At 39.7% G+C, this 25,982-nt stretch overlaps 1 protein-coding gene across 4 annotated transcripts; it reads right to left on the bottom strand.

Annotated features, from left to right (window-relative positions):
* Positions 1-518: 518 nt before the first annotated feature.
* On the bottom strand, positions 519-25,194 carry MTO1 (mitochondrial tRNA translation optimization 1). 4 transcript variants are annotated; one of them, XM_045543892.1, is made up of 13 exons: positions 24,861-25,180; positions 18,439-18,638; positions 18,241-18,358; positions 12,410-12,699; positions 10,326-10,438; positions 10,042-10,232; positions 9,680-9,810; positions 8,819-9,023; positions 8,568-8,739; positions 6,800-6,918; positions 5,866-6,026; positions 3,972-4,161; positions 519-530 (listed from the first exon to the last, which is right to left on the bottom strand). In XM_045543892.1, exons 1-12 carry the CDS (start codon positions 25,075-25,077, stop codon positions 4,000-4,002), a joined length of 2,079 nt encoding a protein of 692 aa, XP_045399848.1. In that variant the 5' UTR covers positions 25,078-25,180; the 3' UTR covers positions 519-530; positions 3,972-3,999. The 4 variants fall into 4 exon arrangements, with proteins under 4 accessions (XP_045399848.1, XP_045399846.1, XP_045399845.1 ...); XM_045543890.1 differs by lacking the exon at positions 519-530 and adding an exon at positions 620-1,103; XM_045543889.1 differs by lacking the exon at positions 519-530 and having other exon boundaries at positions 3,239-4,161; positions 24,861-25,194.
* Positions 25,195-25,982: the final 788 nt, after the last annotated feature.

Raw genomic sequence — 25,982 nt, 5'->3', positions numbered from 1 at the left:
GGCTACAATACCTGGTAGTCCCAAGCAATCTCCCATCCAAGTACTAACCAGGCCCGACCAATTCTTTTGGATGTATACCCATAAGTGGAATTATATCATCATGTGGTTTATTTTTTGAGGAAACTCCATACTGTTTCCACAGTAGCTGTACTATTTTGCATTCCCACAACAATGCACCAGGGTTCCAATTTCTCCACATCCTCACCAACACTTGTTATTTTCTGTTTATTTGATAATAGCCATCATAATGGGTATGAGATGGTATTTGATGGTTTTGATTTGTATTTTTTGATTAGTGATGTTGAACATCTTTTCATGTGGTTATTGGCCATTTGTATATCTTCTTTGGAGAAATGTCTCTTCAAGTCCTTTGCCCATTTTTTAATGGGTTTTGTTGTTGAATTATAGGGGTTCTTCATATATCCTGATTATAAACCCCTTATCGGATATATGATTTGCAAATATTTTCTATTATATGGGTTACCTTTTTGCTGTTGATTGTGTCCTTCATCCTTTATCTGGCTTTTAAACTAAGAAATAAAAAATTAAAAAATCTGCTTAATAAATAAAACGAACATCATTAATCTTCAATTTTAGATTAGAAGCAGTGAAAGGCAGGGATAGGGCAGGAAGATAGGAAATGAAGCTGAAGAGAATATGAAGACAGAAGACAGTTATGGAGCCAGAGAAAGGCAAACACAAAAGTGTATAGTTCTTAATATTTGTGTCACAAATATTTCTATCTCATTTAACTACTCACTTGAGTTTTAGTGATACTACTCTTGCCTTTAGTAATTTCATTAATTCATCAAAAAAGCATGACTGTCTACAACTATGGTGTTGCCTGCACCCAAGAGGATTATATCTTTTAAGGTAGACATATATTAAACACTAAGGTAGAATGAAGTAAGAATAATAATGTAAGTGTTGTAGAGAGGGAGTCTACACGGAACAGTTAACATGCCAGCACAAGCAGCTCTGCCAGCTCAGAATAAGCTCCTAGTCTCTCTTAGTGGCTTTCCTGATGTTCCTAACCACTTCTCAACAGGACATTCTTCCAGGAGTTGAAATTCCTGAAGTGGAAAAGCCATGTCTCTTCCAATCTAGGTTGAAACACAAAAATGACAAAATATTTTAAAAACAATCAGGAATACAATTCAAGCTCTTGGCTATAAAGGAACTTCATTTTCAAGGCCATAATGGTTTAATTTAGCATAGGTCCCTATCTTTATCATCCCCTCCCCTCCCCCATGATTTTACCAATGCTTAGTGTTTCTTAGCCATTTCCTCTTTTTTATGTTGGTGTTCCTGTTGAAATGAACTTTAGCATGGCTTTTTCAACTACTAGCCAGTCTGGTCTGTGGTGAGTGGAGGAAATCACCAAGTGTGGCCAACTTTTGTTGGAAACAGACTATTGCCAGTGATAGGGGATTTCTATGAAGTAACTGAATTGAATACAGTTACATTTTTAGCTCGTTTTTTCCTAGGGCATCATATTCTATAGCACTTCTGGCTATCGGCACCAGAAGATAGGCTGTTTTGAAATATTAGTTTGAGCGGTCAGGTGAGGTGGCTCATGCTTGTAATTCTAGCACTTTGGGAGGCTGAGGCAGGAGGATCCCTTGAGGCCAGGAGTTCTGTACCAACCTGAGCAACATAGGGAGACCCCGTCTCCACATAATATATAAAAAATTAGGGCAGGGCGTGGTGGCTCACGCCTGTAATCCTAGCACTCTGGGAGGCCAATGCGGGTGGATTGCTCGAGGTCAGGAGTTCAAGACCAGCCTCAGCAAGAGTGAGACTAAAAATAGAAAGAAATTATCTGGCCAACTAAAATATATATATAGAAAAAAATTAGCCGGGCATGGTGGCACATGCCTGTAGTCCCAGCTACTAGGGAGGCTGAGGCAGTAGGATCGCTTAAGCCCAGGAGTTTGAGGTTGCTGTGAGCTAGGCTGATGCCACGGCACTCACTCTAGCCCGGGCAACACAGCCAGACTCTGTCTCAAAAAAAAAAAAATAAATAAACAATTAGCCAGGCATGGTGGCGCGTGACTGTAGTCCCAGCTATTTGGGAAGCTGAGGCAGAAGGATCATTTGAGCCCAGGAGTTTGAGCCTGCAGTGAGCTATGAATGATGCCACTGCACTCTAATCTGGGTGACACAGCAAGACCCTGTCTCAAAACAAAAAACCCTCAAAACAAACAGGAAACCCCCCCCCAAAAAACCCAGAAATATTATTTTAAGTGATGTTAATGTATTTTCAATTGTGGATTTAAAGAGGTTTCACATCATAAACCAAATGGCAAAAGCTAAAATAAATGTTTTCCATTTTTTGGTGATACAGTTACTACTGTAATGGAGTAGCATTACAAACCCAGTTTCTTTGTATGTGTAGTGTCACTAGACCCACATTGTAGCTGTCAAGAACCGCTCTAAGCATTTAGGAACTTTGTTTCCTTAAGATAAATTTTTGTTATATTCTATTCAGAAGGCACCCAATTCACTCCTTTTACTCCTGTAGTTAATCAGAAAAAAGTTTAAAAACGGTGATTTCCCTTCTTGTGCTAAACAGGTACATAAAATGCCTTCTTTTTAAAATATATATAATATGGTATTGGTCTCTGTAATAAGAATTTTGTCCATGAGTAGCTATAATGACTAAAAGAAAAGTTACCACCTTTTGAAATTACTAAATCAAATATCAAAAAGAATTCATCATTGCTAAATGATCCAACATTACAAATACTTTTTACTTGTTACTGATCTGACTACTTTCTGGAAAGACTAAAATTAATGAAACAAACTCATCAAAACTGAGCTACATCCAAGTGGCCATATGCAATTATAGCAATAAGATACTTGGTTGCCTCACACCCATAATCAGGCTTCACATATAGATCTATAGCCAAAGTGGCTTTGGAACTGTTGGAACTCTCGTAAGTACCTGCTTTGGCCTGAAGGTGACACAGGAGCTTCTCCCTAGGGTGACACTAGAGATCTGGATTGGCATTCCAGGGACAAGCAGGCCCTATGGCCCATTTGGCTGTATTCATCCCCTTGTCTATCCAGAAAGGTTGAGGTGTCTGAGGGGCCAGTCAAAAGGCCCAGCTGGTCATCCCACTTGGTACCAGCACTATTCTGGTTTTTCTGTCAATTCTGGCTTAAAAACAGGGAAATACTACTCACCAGTTACTATGGACCTGTCTTCAATGCTAAGAAATCATGGCCATGACAGTTTCGTAAGAAAATATCTTTATTGTATGATATAAAACAACTACCTTTACTTTATTCTCCCTTAACCAGGTTACCAAATAAGTTTCCATATTGCAGATGATAGGAAACAATGGTGATTTCCAATCTTTCTATTTTATAGGGCTTTCATTAATGTTCAAAAACAATTATCAGTGAGGATTTCCTGAAGAAGTACAGAAATCTCAGAAGTCAACTTTCATCCTATATACTACATTCCAACACTGGAAATTAGATGAATGATTCTGGATGACTTTTTATCATCTCAAATTTTTAGCCCTAAGAATTTGAGGGCTTTGATATTGCTTCCTAACCTATTATAAACAGTCAAAAGATTACTAACTTTCAAAACAGATTGAAAGATAAGATTTTTAATTAATTAATTTAGTACTCTTAATGGGCAAAGTCCTTATAAGTAGGCAAATCTGCAAGTTAGCAATTTTTTTTTTTCAGGTTTAGTTTTAGGTTCACTATATCTCTCTTTGATGAACATTGCACAAAGATATATGAACAGGCTAACCATATTAGAGCTTCTTAGAGAAAGAATATAAATTGTTTACAACTAGTTTTTTCAGATACAGAAAAAACATAATTATAATCTCTGTCCTCTTCATAAATTAATGACAAACTCATAATAACCTAATAAAGCTATTTTAACAGGTACTAAATAGTTCTTATCTCTTATCTATACTTGTGTATTACTTAAATTATTCACACACTTTTTAAAAGTCTTGTATGAATTGAAAGCTATAGCTCTCTCTCTTGAAGTTTGCCTGTATCACATAAGTATTGGTCAGTCTTGGGCAATGCATTCGTAGTTGCCTGTCTCTGCTGAGTGGTCTTCACAAATCTGAGCAGATTGACGATGGCAGCAGGTGTCACTCCCGGTATACGACTAGCAGCCCCAATCTAAGAATTAAAACCACAAAAGAAATGTAAGTTGAGCTGTGTCAAATCAGATCTATTTTCCTCCTAATAACAAACTGTGTAGTGTAGTTTATAAAATATCTTCATAATTATATCTTAATATATTACCATGTAAAGTAGATAACGGAAATGTGATTATTATTTATATCTTCATTTTACAGATGGGAAACTGAGGCTCCAAGAAGTTCAAATGACTAGTGCAAGATCACATGACTAACAGATGTTAGAGTACCTACTTTTTCTTTTCATTAAACTAAGAAAAATTACAATAGAGTTCCTTTCTTCAAATAGGTCCATCGTCCCTTATTTGAAATCCTTGAGGTCACATGATTTTCTAATAAGGTGTATACATACTGCACATAATGTAACATCTCCAGTGGTGTGTGGGGCAGCACTTTCCGTTTTTAATTCTGTTGTTATTTCTGCAATGTATTTGTACAGTAAAATGTATGAATATTCACTATAAGCGGTATAAAGACCAAACAGCCTCAAGTCAGTTGAGATCAGTTTTGCTACTAAATAAGTCTGTGGCAAAGTCTGTCAGAACTTTTTGTATTTTGGAATTGTGGCTAAGGGGTTCTGAACTCCTATGACCAGTGCTGTCCAAGTGAACTTTCTGTGATGATGGAAATTTTCTGTAACATTTGCATCACAATAATGCAATGTCTAATATAGCAGCCACTAGTCACATGTGGCCACTAGGCACTTGAAATGTCTCTAGTGAGACTGAAGAGCTGAATTTTAAATTTTATTTAATTTTAATTAATGTAAATAATCACAGTTGGTTAGTAGCTATTGTGTTGGGCAGGGCAGCCTAGGATTATCCATAAAAACATAACCTAAAATCAAAAGGAAGGGGTCAGAGTCATAAAATTTAAGGCCTACTTGGCCTGGTTTCCATGATGACTACTGCTAAGAATACCATATTATATTGATGAAGTCACTCCTCACTGTAAAAATAGATTTTTTTCCCCAGATTTTTTTATAGACCATATTTTTGTAGAATTCTCCTTTATTTTATGAACCACTACTAAGAGAAATACTGCCCATTACACTCTACATACCTCAATTTTTAAGATACAACCCAATTTTAGACATGTTACAATGTGGAAAAATATGTATCTCAGAATCAATGCATATAGCCTGTCAGTCTTTAAATATTTATTAGAAGCCCAGTACTGTATACTATATAATAAATGAAAGGTTTCTTTGTTTACACGTATGAATGTGCACATGCACACACACAATTAGGCTGAAACACAGGGTGGGGGAACTTTTTGGCTCTCTTCTTCCTCCCATTCACTCCCAAGACAACACCATGAAACTCATAGGGAGGGATCTAAGTACTGATTTGAAAACCACTAATATGTTACTGCCTTTGAACACAGTGTGGTTTCTTTTAAGCCATGCATACTAGTTTGCACATATGGTTTAGCACATGGTTGGGATAAGAGAATAATTATAATCAATTTTTGACTTCCAGTTATTTATTTATTCTAAGATTTATCCTCTCTCATAAGGATATACCAACATCTGTCATACACAGAGATATAGGAAAATCTAAGGTAAAATTTCTTATGATTAAATAATATAGTTATATGACCATTGTAAACCCCAGGTTTAAAAAATTAAAGCACCAGATATTTATTTATAACTTGCTCCTAATTCTACTGCCTGTTTTCTTACCGTCTGTGGACGACTAAAATGCAGTTTCTCTCGAACTTCATTGGACAAAGACACATCCCTGATAGACAAATAATCTAGGTCTGCTGGCAGTTGGAGAGCTTCATCTCGCTGAACTTCCTTTATTTCTTGTAGTTGATGGAACAATGCTGATTCATAAGTGGCTGGTGAACAAAATTAGAATTATGTTATGATACCTAGATTATACAAACAACTTACATTGATATGGCCTTTTACAATTTACAAAGAGCTTTTGGGCCGGGCACAGTGGCTCACACTTGTAATCCTAGCACTCTGGGAGGCGGGGGCGGGAGTATTGCTTGAGCTCAGGAATTCAAGACCAGCCTGAGCAAGAGCGAGACCCCATTTCTACTAAAAATAGAAAAAATTAGCTGGATATGGTAGTGTGTGCCTGTAGTTTCCACTACTCGGGAGGCTGAGGCAGGAGGATCGCTTGAGCCCAGGAGTTTGAGGTTGCAGAGAGCTAGGCTGATGCCACGGCACTCTAGCCCAAGTGACAGAGGGAGACTCCATCTCAAAAAAAACAAAAACAAAAAAAGAACATTAGGTGGGGAGAATGTGACAAAAAAGTTCAAGGTTAAAAATAAGTTTTTTTCGACAAGGAGCTCTATGGTACCATTTACTTGAAATGTGCACACAAATCACCTGAGAATCTTGTTAAAATGCAGATTCTCACTCAATGGGTCTGAGGTGGAGCCTTAGATTCTTCATTTCTAACAAGCTTCAGGTATTGCAACGTGGCTAGCTGGCGACCACACTCAGATGGCACAGAGGATAATACTATGCTGGTCCTATGATAACAATGGCTCCTCCTGGCACAGAACTCTTAATGGATCTACTGTCTACTCATAACTTGCACAAATGGGAAAGAGAGTATATAAGCTCTAGGCATCTCAGGTAAAAAATTATTTTCTACCTTCTATTTTCAGTCTTGTAGCTAGCTCTCTACATTCAGTGTACTTCTTCAAGGGGTCTGGAACAGCCTTGGCTAATAACTCCATGTCAACTTCCTCAAACTTCAGAACATCGAGAGCACTGCAAATATATAAAAGTTTCATCAACATAAGGATCCATTTACAGAATAATGCCAAATCTCAAAATAAATAATAACAAAAGATACTCTTAATTGTTTCTAAGTACACTGAGCAAATGTAACAGCATCTGCAAAACAGTAGGACCTCAACAAGACTTATTATTTTATTCTCCCCAACTTCTTATCAGGAGAATTAAGTAGTTGGTAAGGATGGAATGCCAATAATACATTTGTCCTCCCTTTTGTGTGAGGACAGAATATCCTCTAACAAGGGTTTCATCAAATTCCCCAAACAGGGAATGTGCTTTTTAAATCTATGCCATGTTAAGGCCTAGTGTCCTGTGAATGAGTCATCTTTTGCATGCTGGGAAGCTTGACAGAGGTTTCCTACTTTCTTTTACAGAACTCCCTAAGGAAGACCAAGAGGCTGTTGTGAGCATGTTTGAAGTCTCTGCAAAACAAACTGATAGAAATGTCATAGGAGTTCTTATCTTAGAACAACTGTCATTAAAAAAAATATGATATAGGAGTTCATAAGTATTCTTTCAGTCATACTCTCACCTAACGTGCTATAATCTCCATTTCAATTTTTACCACATGGGAATTTTTTTTTTTTTAATTAGAGATGGGGTCTTGCTCTTGCTTAGGCTGGTCTTGAACTCCTGAGCTCAAGCGATCCTCTCGCTTTGGCTTCCCAGAGTGCTAGGATTACAGGTGTGAGCCACCTTGCTTGGCCTAAAATGGGTATATCTTTAAGTCCACAAAAACCACCACAAGAAGACGGGTTAAAAAGGGGGGAAAAATACAGAAGATCAATGCCATCATAAGCAAGACCAATGCCACTGTAATGTGCATAAAGTGCTTCTAAGCTACAATAATTGTAGAGTTACACCCTTTGGGCATCTTCCACCCTAATTAGTTTATATTTTTTCAAATGGGAAAAATCAATGGTAAAATATACAGATTTTGAATTATGTAACATCGTTAGGAACATATTTCTGGAGAAAAAATGCTCTATATTAATGTCCTTTAGACTCATCGTGAGTCCATATAACCAGAATGTTGAAAATAAGGACAAAAACCTAAAATGCAGCAAGGGACTCTTCAAGTAAGTCCAAAGAATTTATAACACTCTGCTTTGTTTTTATCAAAGGGGTTTCACGGACAAGATGAGACCACTTCCATTGCTCCAAGCCTAGAAAAGAAAGTAGATAACTGTATTTCTCAGTTTGGGCCCTCTAAATCTTAGGAAAGCCAAAAAAACTCAATGGGAGCCACAGAGACATTATATATAAATACATTTTTAAAATTATATATATATATTTTAATACTGAAAAAATAAATGAATTACATCTAAAGGATTTTGAAAAGACACCAAAAGGAAGCCATATTCATTTAAAATGTGTAGGTAGAGGACTATAGGTAATGTCTGGGCTGGGCGAGGTGGCTCATGCCTGTAATCCTAGCACTCTGGGAGGCTGAGGCACGAGGATCACTTGAGCTCAGGAGTTTGAGACCAGCCTGAGCAAGAGTGAGACCCCATCTCTGAAAAAAAAAAAAAAAAAAAGAAAGAGGACTATAGGTAATGTCTCTCTGAAGTGATCTTATTTTTCTATAAAAAGTGAGAAACGTCTATTTTAAAAATGCATACCTGACAGGCAGACTTCTGGTAACACTTATAGAAGCCTCTGGGATTAAGTTTTTCCACTTAGAGCTTGAAAACTCAATGGATTTCAACACAGAAATGCCTTCTTCTAAAGAAGACCTCATCCAAGAAGCTCTTTCATATCGTTGTTGGGACACACAGCCAGCTTCCTTATACCCTAGGGAAGGCAGACAGAGAATATAACAAGAGGTTTCAAAGAAGAGTAAGCCAGGTTGCAGGGCTCAGTGAAGAGTTACCTCGAAACGTGAGCCGGCTGTCAGCGTTATCAGGGCGCAGTGACAAACGGAACTCCACTCGACTGGTAAACATGCGATAGGGTTCGCTGGTGCCCAGTGTGGTGAGGTCGTCAATCAAGACTCCTATGTAGCCTTCTGTTCGGCTGATGACAAAGGGAGGCTTTTGACTGACCCGGAGACTGGCGTTGATTCCAGCTATCACACCCTACAAGAGGACTGAAATGTTTAAAAGGCCATTATGACTTGAACAAAGGGCTACCCCTATTCAGAAGACTACCTGGAAAGAACAGCATGGGACAGGAAGAAAACAGGCACTGCCCATAAGGGATAAAATAGCAATAGAAAATGTGATCCATGTTTGGAAACAGAATACGTACGGGTGATGTACCACTTTAGCAGGCTATGATTCATTGCTTTCTGAGATACCTAACATTTCTGATGAGGCCTGGGGGTGGTGGGTGTGCTAATCTTTTTTTTTTAAACCCACCTGTGAAAATTTTCTAGGCTTTTCCCACTTACAAATAAAAGTAACATAATCCCCCACTTACAAGGAATAATATAATTTTCAATAAAGTTATGTTAAAATAATTAAATCTTCCTTAAGCCTCAGAAGCAATGCAATAATCTAATCAAATACAGTATCAGATCTAGGAGCTCAGAAAAGAGTAATAAAGCCACAAGTGTTTTTAAAATCCTATCATTTACAAAAGCCATGTCCATATACCCTAAAACAGAAACCACCTTCTATTGCATTTATGAGTTGTATTAAGATTTATATAGTTAACACAATAGATGTTAAAAGGAGGAATACAAGTTAAATGGTTCCTCTTGATTTACAGTAACATTTCAGTAACCTCTTACTTGAGCTGCAGCTTCCTCATAACCAGTGGTGCCATTGATCTGTCCAGCAAAGAAGAGCCGTTGAACCAAATGAGTCTCGAGGGAAGGAGTGATCTGACGGGGATCTAAGTAATCATACTGAACACCATAGCCTGACCAAAGAACAAATGGCATAAAGTAAGTAAAAAAGGAGCTGGATTTGCCTCAAGGTAGAGATGCAACGATTACCATTAAATGTCCTTCGAAAACTAGATTATTTTAAATGTACAGATGTTGGGCTTCATCATCTGAGGCCCTAAGCAACAATGACGGTAGCTGAGCCCGCCTCCCTGATGCTAAAGCAGTTCTGAGTTATGCTGAAGGGCAGCTGTGACCCTCTTTACCTGGATGAATCATTTTAGCCTTCTCCAAGCCTCTGATGCATGTGATCATTTTTTCCTGTAGCTCAGCTGGTAGCGTCATAGATAGCCCCTGGGGATAGATAAGGTCAGAATCCATTCCTTCAGGTTCCAACCAAACCTGATGTAGACGGTTTGGAAAACGTAAAACCTTTGATTCAATGGAGGGACAATATCTAGAATAAGACATTGAAATTTTAAAAATTGAAACAAACAAGAGGGTTGACATCATTCCTTAAAGTAATTGAGCACTGACATTTTGTCCTTACCGGGGTCCTCTTGTAGTTTCTTTAACATGACTATTAAGGTGAAGGTTCTCAAGGACAATCTCATCCACTCTAGGGTTAGTGTGAGTCAAGTGGCATGGCAGCTGATCTTCTGGCTAAAAAACAGTAACCAGAAACAATACTGTTTTCCTTCTCTACTAGTTGTTTTCTTATTCAAATAAATTCCATACAATATCTACTTACTATAATAGACATTCAGTCTATGTATTATGTCCAACACTACTTATGAAGTATTCTTGCCAAAAATAAATAAACAACCCAAAAGATGAAGTTAAGTCTAAACAAACCTCTAAAGCTAACCACCAGTTTATAGGAAATAGGATAGAAGAACATGATTAAGGTATCAGACAAATCTAAAATGAGGGAAGTTCTAGAGAATAAATGACTCAATTTCTTCCAAATACAATGTTAACCAAAAAAAAAAAAAGAAAAGAAAAAGAAAGGAGGGAACTATTATAAAACATAACACCCAAGGCAATCGACCTTATTTGGTTCCTGGTTCAAAATAAAACAACTGTAAAAAACAATTTTGAAGCAATTAGGGAAAATTGAACATGGAGCATTAGATGATGTTAAGAAATTATGTTAGGCCGGGCACGGTGGCTCACGCCTATAATCCTAGCACTCTGGGAGGCCGAGGCGGGTGGATCGCTAGAGGTCAGGAGTTCGAGACCAGCCTGAGCAAGAGTGAGACCCCGTCTCTACTAAAAATAGAAAGAAATTATCTGGCCAACCAAAAATATATATATGAAAAAAATTAGTCGGGCATGGTGGCGCATGCCTGTAGTCCCAGCTACTCGGGAGGCTGAGGCAGGAGGATCGCTGAAGCCCAGGAGTTTGAGGTTGCTGTGAGCTAGGCTGACGCCACACACTCACTCTAAGCCGGGGCAACAGAGTGAGACTCTGTCTCAAAAAAAAAAAAAAGAAATTATGTTTTATCCAAGTCACAGCACCAAAAAAAGATTAAAAATTAAAAAAAAAAAAAAAAAGAAATTATGTTTTGTTGGGTGTGACAATGGTGTTGTGGCTTTTTTTTTTTTTTTAAAGTTCCTATCTGTTAAAGACATACACCAAAGTATTTATAAGTGAAATGATGTGATGTCTGGGATCGTGGCTTTAAATCTCAGCAAGAAACCGAAGTGTTGAGAAGAAAAGATGAACCAAGAATGTCAAAATGTTATTTGTTGAAGCTGGGTGACAAGACACATGGATTTATTTTCCCTACTTTGTGTAAATCTGAAAATTTACAATAAATAGTTAATAAATATACACACTTAAGAAATTATCACAATTTGCACTTTACCAAAGTAAAAATATAAAAGTGACTTACTTGCTCAAAATAACAGAATGTTTGAAGTTACTCATCAGGATAACACTCACCAGAAACAAGGACCATCAGTAACTAATCCTCAATCCTAAACATATAATATCCCTTTTTCTTTTTTTTAAGACAGAGTCTTGCTCTGTTGCCCAGGCTAGAGTGCAGTGGCATCATTGTAGCTCACAGTAACCTCAAACTCCTGGGCTCAAGGGATCCACTCTCCAAGAGTGCTAGGTTTACAGGTATGAGCAAGCATACCTGGCCATACATTTTTTTAGAACTCAAAAGATAGGCACAAGTGGCCTGTACTCTTCAAAAATGTCAGTATTATGAAAGACAGAGGAACTGTTCCAGATTAGAGATTAAAGAGAAATGACAGGCTGGGTGCGGTGGTTCACACTTGTAATCCTAGCACTCTGGGAAGCCGAAGAGGGAGGATTGCTTGAGGTCAGGAGTTTGAGGTTGCTGTGAGCTAGGCTGTTGCCACGGTACTCTAGCCTAAGCAACAGAGCTGGACTCTGTCTGAAAAAAAAAAAAAAAAAAAAAGACTACAGAGAAACACCCAATTAGCAAATTTAGCTAATCCTCTTAAAGATCACTTCTTTGCACTGCAAGCAATAGTGATACTATAATAGTGAACTGCTGCCAAAAAAGAAAAAAAAAAAAACCAAATGGTTACACTAACTCCTGCTGTGAATTGTCATAAATATCAGCTGTAAAGCCAGGTTTTCATAAGTTATCTTACCTTAATCCACACTGTCTCATTGACAAAGCTGAATGGTAAGGATGGATTATCTGGTGTATGCTTGTTTAGAATGCTGAAATTAATGGACTCTTTGGCAATGCGGGGTGGAGTCCCAGTCTTCAACCTTCCCACCACAAACCCCAACTTCTCCAAAGTCTCAGCCAACCCTACAGAAGGCTGATCCCCTAAACGTCCTGCTGGATGCCTCTCCAATCCAATTACAATCATGCCCCTCAGAAATGTCCCAGTAGTCAGAATCACACTTTCTGCATATACTGTGCTTCCATCCCCTAAATGACAAGAAAAAGAGTAAAATCGTTAATTGTTACATGGATCAAAATGGAATGTGACTATTTTACATTAGAACTACAGAAAAACTTTCAATCTTTAGAAAACTGAGAATCTTTTCTTAATATTTGGTTTTTGTGTTTTTTAAGCTTTACTGAACTCTGATAGACAAATTTTTTTAAAAAACTGTATATATTTAAAGTACACAACATGGTGTTTGTGGTTTTGTTTTTTTGAGGCAGGATCTTGCTTTGTCACCTGGGCTAGGGTACAGTGGCATCGTGATAGCTCACTGCAACCTCAAAATCCTGGGCTCAAGTGATCCTCCTGCCTCAGCCTCCCGAATAGCTGGGACTACAGATGCATGCCACCGTACCTGGCTAATATATACATATTTTGTGGAGACAGGGTCTCGCCATGTTGCTCAAGGTGGTCTTGAACTCTTGGCCTCTAGGGATCCTCCTGCCTCAGCCTCCCAAAGTGCTAGGATTACAGTTGTGAGCCACTGTGGCTGACCAACATGGTGTTTTGATATAAGTATACTTTGTGTGATGATTCTCATAATCAAGCAAATTAATATACCTACCACTTCACATAGTTACCATTCTCTGTGTGTGTGGTAAGAACATACTTAACATCTACTCCCTTAGCCAATTTCAAGTATATAATGCATTATCATTAACTATATTTACCATGCCGTACCATAGATCTCTAGAAATTGTTCATCTTATAACTGAAAATGTGTAACCTTTGACCAATATCTCCCCATTTCCCCCACCCCTGAAAAAGAATGTTAAATGAGTAAGAAGGCTACGTGTTAGCAATCTCAAGAATCTAAGGAATCTCAGAGAGAGAAAACGATGTGTTGTCACCAATTCACATGTTCCTAAAATCAAATCAGCACTGAAAAGTTAGTCTCAGTTAATTTTAAAAATTAATTTGAGGGCTGGGCATGGTGGCTCACACCTGTAATCCTAGCACTCTGGGAAGCCGAGGTGGGAGGATCGCTTGAGGTCAGGAGTTCAAGACCAGGTTGCAAGGGAGAGACCCCCGTCTCTACTAAAAATAGAAATAAATTATCTGGACAACTAAAAATATATATAGAAAAAAATTAGCCAGGCATGGTGGCACATGCCTGTAGTCCCAGCTACTCGGGAGGCTGAGGCAGGAGGATTGCTTGAGCCCAGGAGTTTGAGGTTGCTGTGAGCTAGGCTGACGCCACAGCACTCTAGCCCGGGCAACATAGCAAGACTCTGTCTCAAAAAAAAAAAAAAAAAATTAATTTTAGACTTCTGGTTAAGTACGGCAGACTAGCTTACATGATTTCTTCTCCCTCCTCAAACTCCAAGAATATTAAATACAGGAGTAAAAGAGGTATAAAACTAAAAGGACAAGTAAGGGGAAAAAGCTTGTCAAAAGATGAGAGATTTTATTTATTTATTTATTTATTTATTGAGACAAAACTTGTCAAAAGATGAGAGTATGTATGTATGTATGTACATATTTATTTATTTATTTGACAGAGTCTCACCCTGTTGCCCGGGTTGGAGTGCCATGGCATCAGCCTACTTCACAGCAACCTCAAACTCCTGGGCTCAAGCGATCCTTCTGCTTCAGCCTCCTGAGTAGCTGGGACTACAGGCATGAGCCACCATGCTCAGCTAATTTTTTCTGTATATTTTTAGTTGTCCAGCTAATTGCTTCTATTTTTAGTAGAGATGGGGTCTTGCTCTTGCTCAGGCTGGTCTCGAACTCCTGACCTTGAGCAATCCTCCTGCCTCGGCCTCCCAGAGTACTAGGATTACAGGCATGAGCCACCGCGTCCAGGCTCAATATATTTTTGAAAGATAGAAAGTAGTTGGAAGAATGGCAGCTAACCTAGCAGAGGGGAGACAGCTATAACTCAAGTACCTGAAGAGAAGACACCAATGAGAATGAACTAATGTCCTAGAAAGGCTCAGAAATTGGAGAACTGAAAAGGAGAACTGAGGAATGTAGGAATTAAAGTTGGGGCTGAAAGTGAAAGAAATAGTTGAAATCTACATATTAAGCTATTGTCCCTAGACAGATCTACCTTATAGGAAAATGGAGGTTTATTCTTCAGGCAATGGGGACTTATTGTTTAATGGGTACACAATTTCAGTTTGAGATGGTGACAAAGTTCTGGAGATGGCTAGTGGTGATGGTTGTACAACATTCTAAAAAGTACTTAATGGCACTGAATAGTACACTTAAAAAGGGTTAAAATGGTAAATTTTATGTTATGTATGTTTTACCACAATAAAACAACTGTTATTGTTGGGTCTACAAAATATACACAGAATCCAAAATAGCATTTAAAGATATTAAAGGCCGGGCGCGGTGGCTCACGCCTGTAATCCTAGCTCTGGGAGGCCGAGGCGGGTGGATCGCTCGAGGTCAGGAGTTCGAGACCAGCCTGAGCAAGAGTGAGACCCCGTCTCTACTAAAAATAGAAATAAATTATCTGGCCAACTAAAAATATATATACAAAAAAATTAGCCGGGCATGGTGGCTCATGCCTGTAGTCCCAGCTACTCGGGAGGCTGAGGCAGTAGGATCGCTTAAGCCCGGGAGTCTGAGGTTGCTGTGAGCTAGGCTGATGCCACGGCACTCACTCTAGCCCGGGCAACAAAGTGAGACTCTGTCTCAAAAAAAAAAAAAAAAAAAAAAAAAAAAAATAAAGATATTAAATCAAGTAACAGAAGTATAAATAACGCCAGGCGCAGTGCCTCACGACTGTAATCCTAGCACTCTGGGAGGCCGAGGCTGGCAGATTGTTTGAGCTCAGGAGTTTGAGACCAGCCTGAGCAAGAGCAAGACCCCATCTCTACTAAAAACAGAAAGAAATTATATGGACAGCTAAAAAATATATATAGAAAAAATTAGCCGGGCATGGTGGCGCATGCCTGTAGTCCCAGCTACTCGGAAGGCTGAGGCAGGAGGATTGCTTGAGCCCAGGAGTTTGAGGTTGCTGTGAGCTAGGCTGATGCCACGGCACTCTAGCCAGGGCAACAGAGTGAGACTCTGTATCAAAAAAAAAAAAAAAGAAAAAGAAAAGAAGTATAAATAAGGGCCTAATAAAGGTCTACCCTAATAAAAATAGTATAATCATTAAATCTGGAGAAGAAAGGGAGTGGGGTGGGGAAGAAAAGGAAATAAAAACAAAGCTATTAAATAATTTAGTAATCATTCAAGGACGGCAGTCAGTAAGCATTAACTGAAGAAAGAGAAAATTAAGCATAGAAAATCATGGTTATTAAGGTAACCACCAGAACAAGCCCACAAACTTTTAAAAAAGAAACATGGTCTCCAAAAGCAAAGCAAACACAGATTAAGTGGGGGGGAGGAAGTATACAACAGTGTTTATAATATGCTGCTACTTTGTGAACAAAATAAAAAACATGTATACACATGCACGAAGGCATGTTATATATGCACAGATAGAAAGACCATGCAAGAAACCAGTATCAGCAAATGCTCCTGAGAAAGAAAACTAGTTGGCTAGGCGACAAGGTCAAGGAGAGAGACTTCACTCTACATGCTCTTTGTACCCTTTAAATTGTTTGTCATGTGTATGTAGTTCCCGTTCAAAAAAAAGTAATAAATATATAATAAAATTAAAATGAAAACAGGGGAATTAAGGTATGTATTTTAAAAGATTATACTCCCTGGCACAGCCTCTTTTACCATTTTGTTTTCCGATTGCTAGTAGGGAGCCATATTATTCCCCTAGATGGAAGACTGATTCTTCTCCTAAGAACTAACAGATCTCGATATTTGGAAATTCAGCAACAAAGAGGCCAGTTCAATTCTTAGTAGTTGACAGGCAATAAAATCAATAGCATGCACAAATCTTCCAATCAGTGTTTTAGTGCGTCATTAAAAAATGTGAACGGACAACCAAAGTTCCCTAGATATTTGATGAAGGCTGTGTACATGAAAGAGAGCAGCCCAAATAAGGAAACAGAATAAAGAAATCTGGGGAAAACAATATATAAATCAGAAAGAAACTTCAGAAATCTATAATTAAAATCCCTATATAGAATCGAGAAGATATCATTCACAAACCAAGAACGAGATGCTAAGAAAAGGAAACAATCAGGAAAAAAGGACTACTTATAAATGCAAAATATAATACATTTTTAAAAATGCACTAGAAGAATTCGGACAATAAGGGTGAGGAAATCTAAGAGAGTATGGCAAAAAGACAAAAAATAAAAACAGAAAAAACCTAGAGGACCAATCCAGGAAGGGACAGGAGTTGCAGAAAGAGAGCACAGAAAAATAATAGAAGAAAATAGGCCAAGAAAGCAACTGTCCTAATTATAGTAGATAGGGCTTAGGGCTTGTAGAAGTTGATGTCTCTAGAAAGGAAGTATCAAGGATAAAAATAGAATTGACTGATTACTTGACATTTGACTTTGAAAAATGATAGATATTTCTGATGAAAAAGTTGGACAGGTACATAGAAAACTAAACAAATAAAAAATAAAGCAGGCTGGGCGTGGTAGCTCACGCCTGTAATACTAGCTCTCTGGGAGGCTGAGGTGGGTGGATCGTTTGAGCTCAGGAGTTCGAGACCAGCCTGAGCAAGAGTGAGACCCCCGTCTCTACTAAAAATAGAAAGAAATGATCTGGACAGCTAAAAATATATAGAAAAAATCAGCTGGGCATGGTGGCACATGCCTGTAGTCCCAGCTACTTGGGAGGCTGAGGCAAGAGGATTGCTTGAGTCCAGGAGTTTGAGGTTGCCGTGAGCTAGGCTGAAGCCACGGCACTCTAGCCAGGGTAACAGAGTGAGACGTGAGACTCTGTCTCCAAAAAAAAAAAAAAAAAGCCCATGGAAGACTCAGCACTCAGCAGAACCCAAGAAGTGCAAATTGGGAGAAAAGTTTTTGCCTGGGGCTGGTTCAAGTCCCTGGTTCAATGGCTACTCAAAGCCAGGACTGGGTAATTCTTTCCAGATGTCTTGACTTCTTCCTCACTGTTGTTGCCTTTCTGCCTCCTCCAACTTAAGGGGGTCCTAACTACAGAGCTGGTGGGTGTTTTAACAGGGCAGAGGAGGGAGTAGGGGTGAGAGGAGCGGAGAAGGAGGTACGGACTGGGGAACCCTAAAGGGAGGGAACCAGCCGGTAGCCAAGGCAGCAGGGAGGTGGGGAGGGAGGTGAGGGAGAAAGAGAAATTGGCCGTTCAAAGCCCTCTCTGAGCTAGACTACAATGAATTCAATTAACTTGACTGCTAAGGTGTGCAGAGACAGGCAGTGCGTACCAGGCCACCACCTGATTCCCAGCTTTCCTGCAGCGGCAAGATAGGAGCCCTTGCTTTGTAGATATCTCGGGGTTACAAGTTCTCACTAAGCAATAAACTCTGAAAACATAGTTATTTATATAGTTTTTCTCATCCAGGAAGAAAAAACACAACAATTTCCCGGAATGAGCAAAACATCTCCATACTTTGCTCTAAAATGAATTTCTCACATAAGTTCAATATGCTATTATTACCATCTATAACCAGTACATACCCAAAACAACACCACTGACACGGCATTTCCCGGGGTGTTCGGGCTCTGGTTCTGTAAGGATAAGATCTTCCACAGCTCCTTCCTGAACAGTAAGCAGTGGGGTATTCAGGATTTCTTTCTGTCAAAAGACAATGCCACCTGAAACACAGCGGTGAAACAATCACCATAATCTTTCCTGTGCTCATGCCCTATTCTTACCTGCATATTCTGTTTATAAAGTTTCCTGTCAATCTGAGCTCTCAGACCCCACACAGCTGGTCCCTTACGCCGGTTTAACACTTTGTAATGCACACCAGACTGGTCACAGATGCGAGAACACAGGCCATCCAAGGCATCTACTTCTCTCATTAAATGCCCCTTTCCGATGCCACCAAAGGAAGGATTACATGACATCTGACCTAAAGAGGAAAGACATAGACAAAAATAAATTTATAAGCACTTTGCACATAATGGGTGTTTAATAAGGAAATGTTTGTACAGGTGGCTATAATCATTTCGTATGATAAAAAATAGGAAACTTGAAACATATACTACGAAGAAAATCCCAAAGTCCCATTGGGATGCAAAAGTTGCCCAGAGCATCCTGGATCCTGGAAGAAAAACTACTGCCTGAACTTTATCTTGAATAGTTTCCTTGATGCATATTTACTGCTGCATTAGGTGACCTTTTCCTTCCAAATGTGAAATCCTTACCTCATGAAACCTTCCTAAATTCTTACTTTGCAGAAATAATTAAATTACAAATACAGTACAGACTATATTTTACATTTTCCCTTTCTCTTCACCCAGTCTTACTTGAAGGTCTAAATCCATGTGTAGCTGGGCATAGTGACTCTCATCTATAATCCCAGTATTTTGGGAGGCCGAGTGCTTTAGGCCTGGAGTTTGAGACCAGTCTGGACAACATAGTAAGACGCCAATCTCTACAAAAAATTTTAAAATTAGCCAGGTGTGGTGGTATGTGCTTGTAGTCCCAGCTACTTGGGAGGCTGAGGTAGGAGGATTACTTGAACTCAGGGGTTTGAGGCTGCAGTGAGCTGTGGTCACACCACTGCACTCCAGCCTGGGCAACAGGGCAAGATCCTGTCTCCAAAATAAATAAATAAATAAAATAAAATAAAATAAAATAAAATAAAACCCATGTGGTTACCTCAAAGGTTTTTAAGGGAGGTGAAGGGATAGAAAAATTATGTCAACATCTGCATATCTACTGCCACCACCAGAAGTTTTTATGGTCTCTATGAGGAGGCTGAACAGTGCTGTGATTATGAGCATGGACTATGTGATTACGAGGAATGTAAGAAAGAGATCTGGCTCAATTTCTAGATCTATCACCTATTACCTGTGTGACTGTGGCAAGTTACCTACCTTTCTATTTCTCAGCCTCCCCCCTACTGTGAAAATACGGATGATAGCTGGAGTAGATTATTTCCCTCCTTCCTTTGAAATAAAATCACAAATTTTGATAAGTAAATACCCTCCACTATGAGCCTTTGTGCTTATGGAGTGTGGAGTATGACTTTAACTCAGTTTAGGGGTAGATCTTTATTGGTATGAAGTAATTAATCATGGCGATCATGTTCCTACCCGCCAGTGTCTGATTTAAGGGTGGGCAATAAGTCATGAGGGAAGAACTGCTGGGGGTCTCTAGGATATGTTTTTTCTCTCTCTTTAAAGAGATACAAAGAGGGAAAAATACTCTTCATCTGCTGAAAGCTGTAATATATGGATGTGACATCTGGAACTACTGTAGCCATTCTACAACGAAGAGGCTAGCGAGATTGAGACAAGCTAAGCTTGGCATAATGGAAATGTGGAAGGAGTCTGAATCCCTAGACATTGGTGGGTTGCTGAATTAACCAACCTTAGAGTGGATCTACCTGCTAACTTCTTTTTCTTCTTTTTTTTTTCAGACTAGTCAAGTGCAGTAGTGAGGAGGGGGGAAGCAGTAGAACAAGGAGTTCAATCTGTAACTGACTGTGAACAATCAAGTACCTGCTGACTTCTTGTTAGATAATAAATTCATCTTTTTGTTTGAATAAGAACTTTCTATTCCTTACAAGATGAGATAATATACATAAAGCACTTAATATAGGGTCTGGTACTATTTAGGCAATGAATAATATTTACTAATATTTAACTTATTTCACAGGTCAGTGTAAAATATTCTCTGCCTTTGATCTTTCACCTTTTTTTTTAGAGATAGGGTCTTGCTGTGCTGGCCAGGTTGGCTGGAGTGCAGTGACGTGTTCATAAGCTCACTGCAGCCTCCAAGTCCTGGGCTCAAGGGATCTTCCCAACTCAGCCTCCAGAGTAGCTGGAACTGTAGACAAACCCCACCATGCTCAGCTCATTTTTTAATTTCTTGTAGAGACAGGGTCTGTTATGTTGCCCAGACTGGTCTCAAACTCCTGGCCTCAAGTGATCCTCCTGCCTCAGCCTTCTGAGTCTCGAGGACTACGCCTAGCTAATTTTTCTATTTTTTTGTAGAAATGAGGTCTCACTATGTTGCTCAGCCTGGTCTTGAAATTCTGACCTCCAGTGATCCTTCCACCTCAGCCTCCCAAAGTAAGAGGATTATAGGCATAAGCCATGGAGCCCAGCCTCCTGATCTTTCACTTTTAAAACTGAATTTCAGCCTGTAGTAGTCCTAGCTACTTGGAAGGCTGAGGCAGAAGGATTGCCTGAGCCCAGAAGTTCCAGGTTGCAATGAGCTATGATCATGTCACTGCACTCCAGCATGATCAGTAGAGTGAAACCGTCTCTTAAGAAAAAACAAAAACAAACAAAAAAAACCCCACACAGGCTGAGCATGGTGGCTCTGGTAATCCTAGCATTTTGGAAGGGCAAGACGGGAGGATAAGGTGGGAGGATTTTTTGAGGCTGGAGTTTGAGACCACCCTGGGCAACAGCAAGACCCTATTGCTACAAAAAACCCCCCTCCAAAACTAGCTGGGTATGGTGGCACATGCCTGTAGTCCCAGCTACTTGGGAGGCTGATGTGGGAGGATCACTAGAGCCCAGGAGCTCCAGGAAGCAGTGAGTTCTGATGGTGACCCTCAACTCTAGCTGGGGCAACAGAGCAAGACCCTGTCTCAAAAGACAAACAAAAAACCTCCAAAAAACCCCAAACAAAACTGAATTTCATTGTTTTTTTAAATTTATTTATAATCCGAAATAATATTCATCCCTAGCAACATTAAAAAAAACTCTTCAGTACTATTTTCTAAAATGTGTAAAACATTACTATTTATGTAAGTATCCTTACATGACTATCTTAGAAAAGTGATCCATACACTTTACATAAAATCAATAGGTATAGTGAATATGAATATTTACCATATTATTGAGTTTAAATAAAACAACCAACTTTCACTCCTGAGTTGCTAATCCAAAATACTATTTCAAATAAAAATGTTAAAATATTTTACAACAGAAATATAAAAAATAAAACATAGAGAATAACATAATGACTTTACCAAGTATGATTTGTTTCTTTTACTTTGTACCAATTTTAAGCAACATTCTTCTCCATCTTTAGAGAGGACATGTTTTAGACATTTTCATTTTTTGAGATGGGATCTCACTACATTGCTGCAGCTGGTCTCAAACTTCTGGCCTCAATTGATCTTCCAGCCTCAGCTTCCCAAGTAACAGGTGGCCTGAGCTACCACATTGGAGACAGTTTTATTTTTTTTATTATTATTATTATTTTTGAGACAGAGTCTCACTCTGGTTAGAGTGCTGTGGCATCAGCCTAGCTCACAGCAAACTTAAACTCCTGGGCTCAAGCAATCTTCCAGCCTCATCAGCCCCCCAGGTAGCTGGGACTACAGATGTGTGCCACTATGCCCAGCTAAATTTTCTTTTTCTATTTTTAGTTGCCCAGCTAACTTCTTTCTATTTTTTCTTTTAGTGGAGACGGGATCTTGCTCTTGCTCAGGCTGGTCTCAAACTCCTGACCGCAAGCAATCCTCCCACCTCGGCCTCCCAGAGTGCTAGGATTACAGGAGTGAGCCACCGCGCCTGGCCTGGAGATAGTTTTAGATCATAGTAATAACCCAGTGGCTTGCTGATGATGTTTTGCTTGGTACATCTAAGGCTTCTGTTAAGAACAAACGAAACACCAAGTGGAAATATATTTTCTATAATAGCTCACCACTGTTCTCATTATTCCATGTTGTTTTACATCTACCTCGCTTCACATATTTAAATTATGTGTCTGGCTCCTACAGCATTTGAACTTGTAATCTGTTTTAGATGTTGCTACTCATCAAAATCACTTGGCATTTATCTCTTATTATCAGTTAATTTTTAAAAAATCTCTGAATCTCACTAATTTCTGACATTTTTCTTAAACCTTCATCCCTAGAAATGTCTCCTCATACATAAGAAAAAACAAAAATCAACGCTAAGAATAAATTATTGAAATCCCACCACTGCCTTATGTTGCTAAACTAAATAACTTCTAGGTACTTTATTGAAATAGTTCATATTACTATATGTCTATTTATAAAATTTACATTTGTGAAAGTGCAAAGAAATCCTTGGATTTTAAATTGCTCAAAACTTTTTCTCAAGAAAATATATCGTCAATGTTGAGCCCCTCTCCTTACTTTTAAGGCTAAAAGTTGAACATGTCATTCTCTTCTGCTTAGCTCTCAAAGACTTTGACAACATAGCACTGTTGGGAAACAAGCATTCCTTCCCAATCATTTGGAGTTGGCATAAGAAATAAACTCTATTGGTCATTTGTGTTCTTAAATAGAGCCTACGAACATCTAAAGTGTGGTACCAGTTCTTGGGGTAAGTAGTAGTAATGAAAATGTATAAATCAGTCCATTCCTCAACCTACTAAAGAATTTAAGGCCAGGTACGGTGGCTCATGCCTGTAATCCCAATACTTAGGGAGGCCGAGGTGGAAAGATTGCTTGAAGTCAGGAGTTTGAGACCAGCCTGGGCAACATAGTGAAACCTTGTCTCTACAAAAAAATAGAAAAATTAGCCAGGCATGGTGCTGTATGCCTGTAGTCCCGGCTACTCAGGTGGCTGAGGTGGGAGGAGTGGCTGAGGTAGGAAGATCACTTGATCCCAGGAGTTTGAGGTTGCAGTGACCTATGATGATGTTCTGCACTTCCTGGGTGACAGAGCGAGACCCTGTCTGTCTCTAAAAACAAAAGGAAAAAAAGAGAAGAAAAAAAAAGTAGAATTTAAGTCAGCAATGTAGAAAAGCTTATGGTAAAACAACAGCTGATATCAGACCACTTAATACTAGCCAGGCACTGTTCCAAGTGACTTACATGTTATTTTCTGACTTAAATTTTACAGCATCTCTATGAGGTTAGTATTGTTGCTATTTCTATTTCATAGAGAAAGAAACAGAGGCTAACTTGTCATTTGTCCAAGGTCACATGGTGGAGCTTAGACTAGAATTCAGAATATCTAGCAATCTCTTAACGGGAAAGTCTCTCCATGAAATGCATAGGTGATGGGACACCGAATAAACAGGTTCAGGAAGCCTCTCTTTTGTCATAAAAGGCAAAAAATAATTTGCCAACAATCACTATTTTCCAGGTTACTATAAAACAAACTTTCCGCCTCTTGACTTCAAAAGGAGGAGAGTTGGCTAGGGTGGCTCTCACGCCTGTAATTCCAGCAACTGGGGAGTCTGAGGGGAGGCTGAGGCAGGAAGATGGCTTGAGGCCAGGAGTTGGAGACTGGCCTAGTTGGAGACTAGCTAGCCTGGGTGACAGAATGAGAGACTCCCTCTCAAAAAAAAAAAAAAAGGGAGATATTAGCAGATGATATGATTAAATCACAACGTGACAATTCTTGCATTCTGATTTCCTGTGAATCTCAACTTTCTAAGCCAAAGCTATGTTTCTTTGCTGAGGTCAAGTAGAAATACTTAATACTCCACTATATCAAATTACCATAAAAATGAGATTTTTAAGATAGCATTGTCATTCAATAAGCTCATCTATAACAGTCATTAAAATATCTCTGAATTGTATTTATCTAAACAGAAAACTCAGATCATACTATGCTGATGGAATATGGGTTTTGAGGCCCATGTGGTGGCACGAGCCTGTAGTTCCAGCTACTCGCTAGGCTGAGGTGGGAAGATCACTTGGCTGTAGAATGCCATGATCGTGCCTGTGAGTAGCCACTGCATTCCAGCCTGGGTAACATAACCTTGTCTTTAAAAAAATTTTTTTAAATAAAAAAACAACGATCGTTTAACAAACAATTATTACTAGTGTTAACCCTTTATCTAAAGTAACAAGATAGTAGAAGGTAAATGCAACAATGAACCAGCCAGTATTCTTGAAGTTCCTTTCCCAAAACACCGCCCCACCCCCCCGCAAATGACTACTTGCTTCAACAGCAACAGTCTGAGATCCGCAGAAACACAACCTATGGTCCGCATAACAGACTAACGCAGAGTTCCGGCCTGGCCCGCCTGATCCCTACGAGACACAGATGAAGGCTAAAAGCACAGAAGCTAGGATTCTCATTAGTGCTGGGGTAGGGAAAAGGCCGCTCCCCTCAGACGGCGGGAGGGGGGAAAGTTGCAGCCCGCGTCCTGCGCCAAGCGCCACACCACCCTCGCTCCTCACCGATCGTATCCACGCGGTGCGTGAGGAGCAGAGTCCGGGAGCCACACCGCGCCGCAGCAGCGGCTGCCTCGGTCCCGGCATGTCCTCCACCAATGACTACCACGTCGAAGTGCGGAGTCCCGGGTGCCGCGCTGTCACCGCAGAACCGCGCCAACCGAAGGTGCTGTTTGGTGAGGGAAGCCACGGCCCAGCGGCCACAGCCTCGGACGGAGAACATGCTGGGAGAAAAATCTATGTGACTTTGAACCTGACACGAGCGAGGCACAAAAAGCTTAGGAGACAAGAGAAAATCTGCAAGGCGCAGCCATCTTGCCCTAATGCCGCGGCGTAACGCGTCGACGTCCAGCGTCGCTGCTGATTGGCGGTTTGGCGCGCGTTTCCCCGCGAAGGGAGACGCGGTGACAGCGCGGACGGTCTGGGAGGTGGTGCCTTCTTTCCTGGCCCTGGTGGGCTTTTTGATTTCCTGTGGCTCTGGGTGGGTGGCTCCTCCTGAAGATCATCTTTTGTCCTTTCTCAGGCGTTGCAGTCCTTATTGCCAGGTGGCAACTACGAACAATGAATTTGATCACTTTGCCTCATCAGAATCTTCTGATACACTATCATCTTGACTTCTGTTTGCTTAAAAAAACTAGAGTCTTAAAGTAGGAATAGATTTGAAGTTGGGTGGGCGCGGTGGGCCCAGACGGGAGGATTGCTTGAGTTCAGACCAGCCTGAGCAAGAGCAAGACCCAGTCTCTACAAAAAGTACAAAAAAAAAAAAAAAAAAAAAAATTAGCCGGGCGTTGTGGCACGTGCCTGTAGTCGCAGCTACTCTGGAGGCCGAGGCGGGAGGATCGCTTGAGTCCAGGAGTTTGAGGTTGCTGTGAACTATGGTGAAACCGCTGCACCCTAGCCCAGATGACAGAGTGAGACCCTTTCTCAAAAATAAAATAATAAAGTAAAGTAAAATAAAATGACTTGAAAAGAGTTCAAATATATTTGTGGACGAAAGGTTCGTGACGGTTAATTAGGAGAATGGGAGGGTAGGAGGTTAAGCACATTTAACTGGATAGTGTAACAGTGGCAGTTTTATTGTCCTGATCATTAAAATTATGTGCATAATTTTGTGTTATTACATTATTA

This window comes from Lemur catta, chromosome 2, assembly GCF_020740605.2.
Source record: "Lemur catta isolate mLemCat1 chromosome 2, mLemCat1.pri, whole genome shotgun sequence".
Lineage (NCBI taxonomy): Eukaryota > Metazoa > Chordata > Mammalia > Primates > Lemuridae > Lemur > Lemur catta.
Note: the sequence above shows the minus strand (reverse complement) of the source record. Positions and strands in the feature narration are given on the sequence as shown.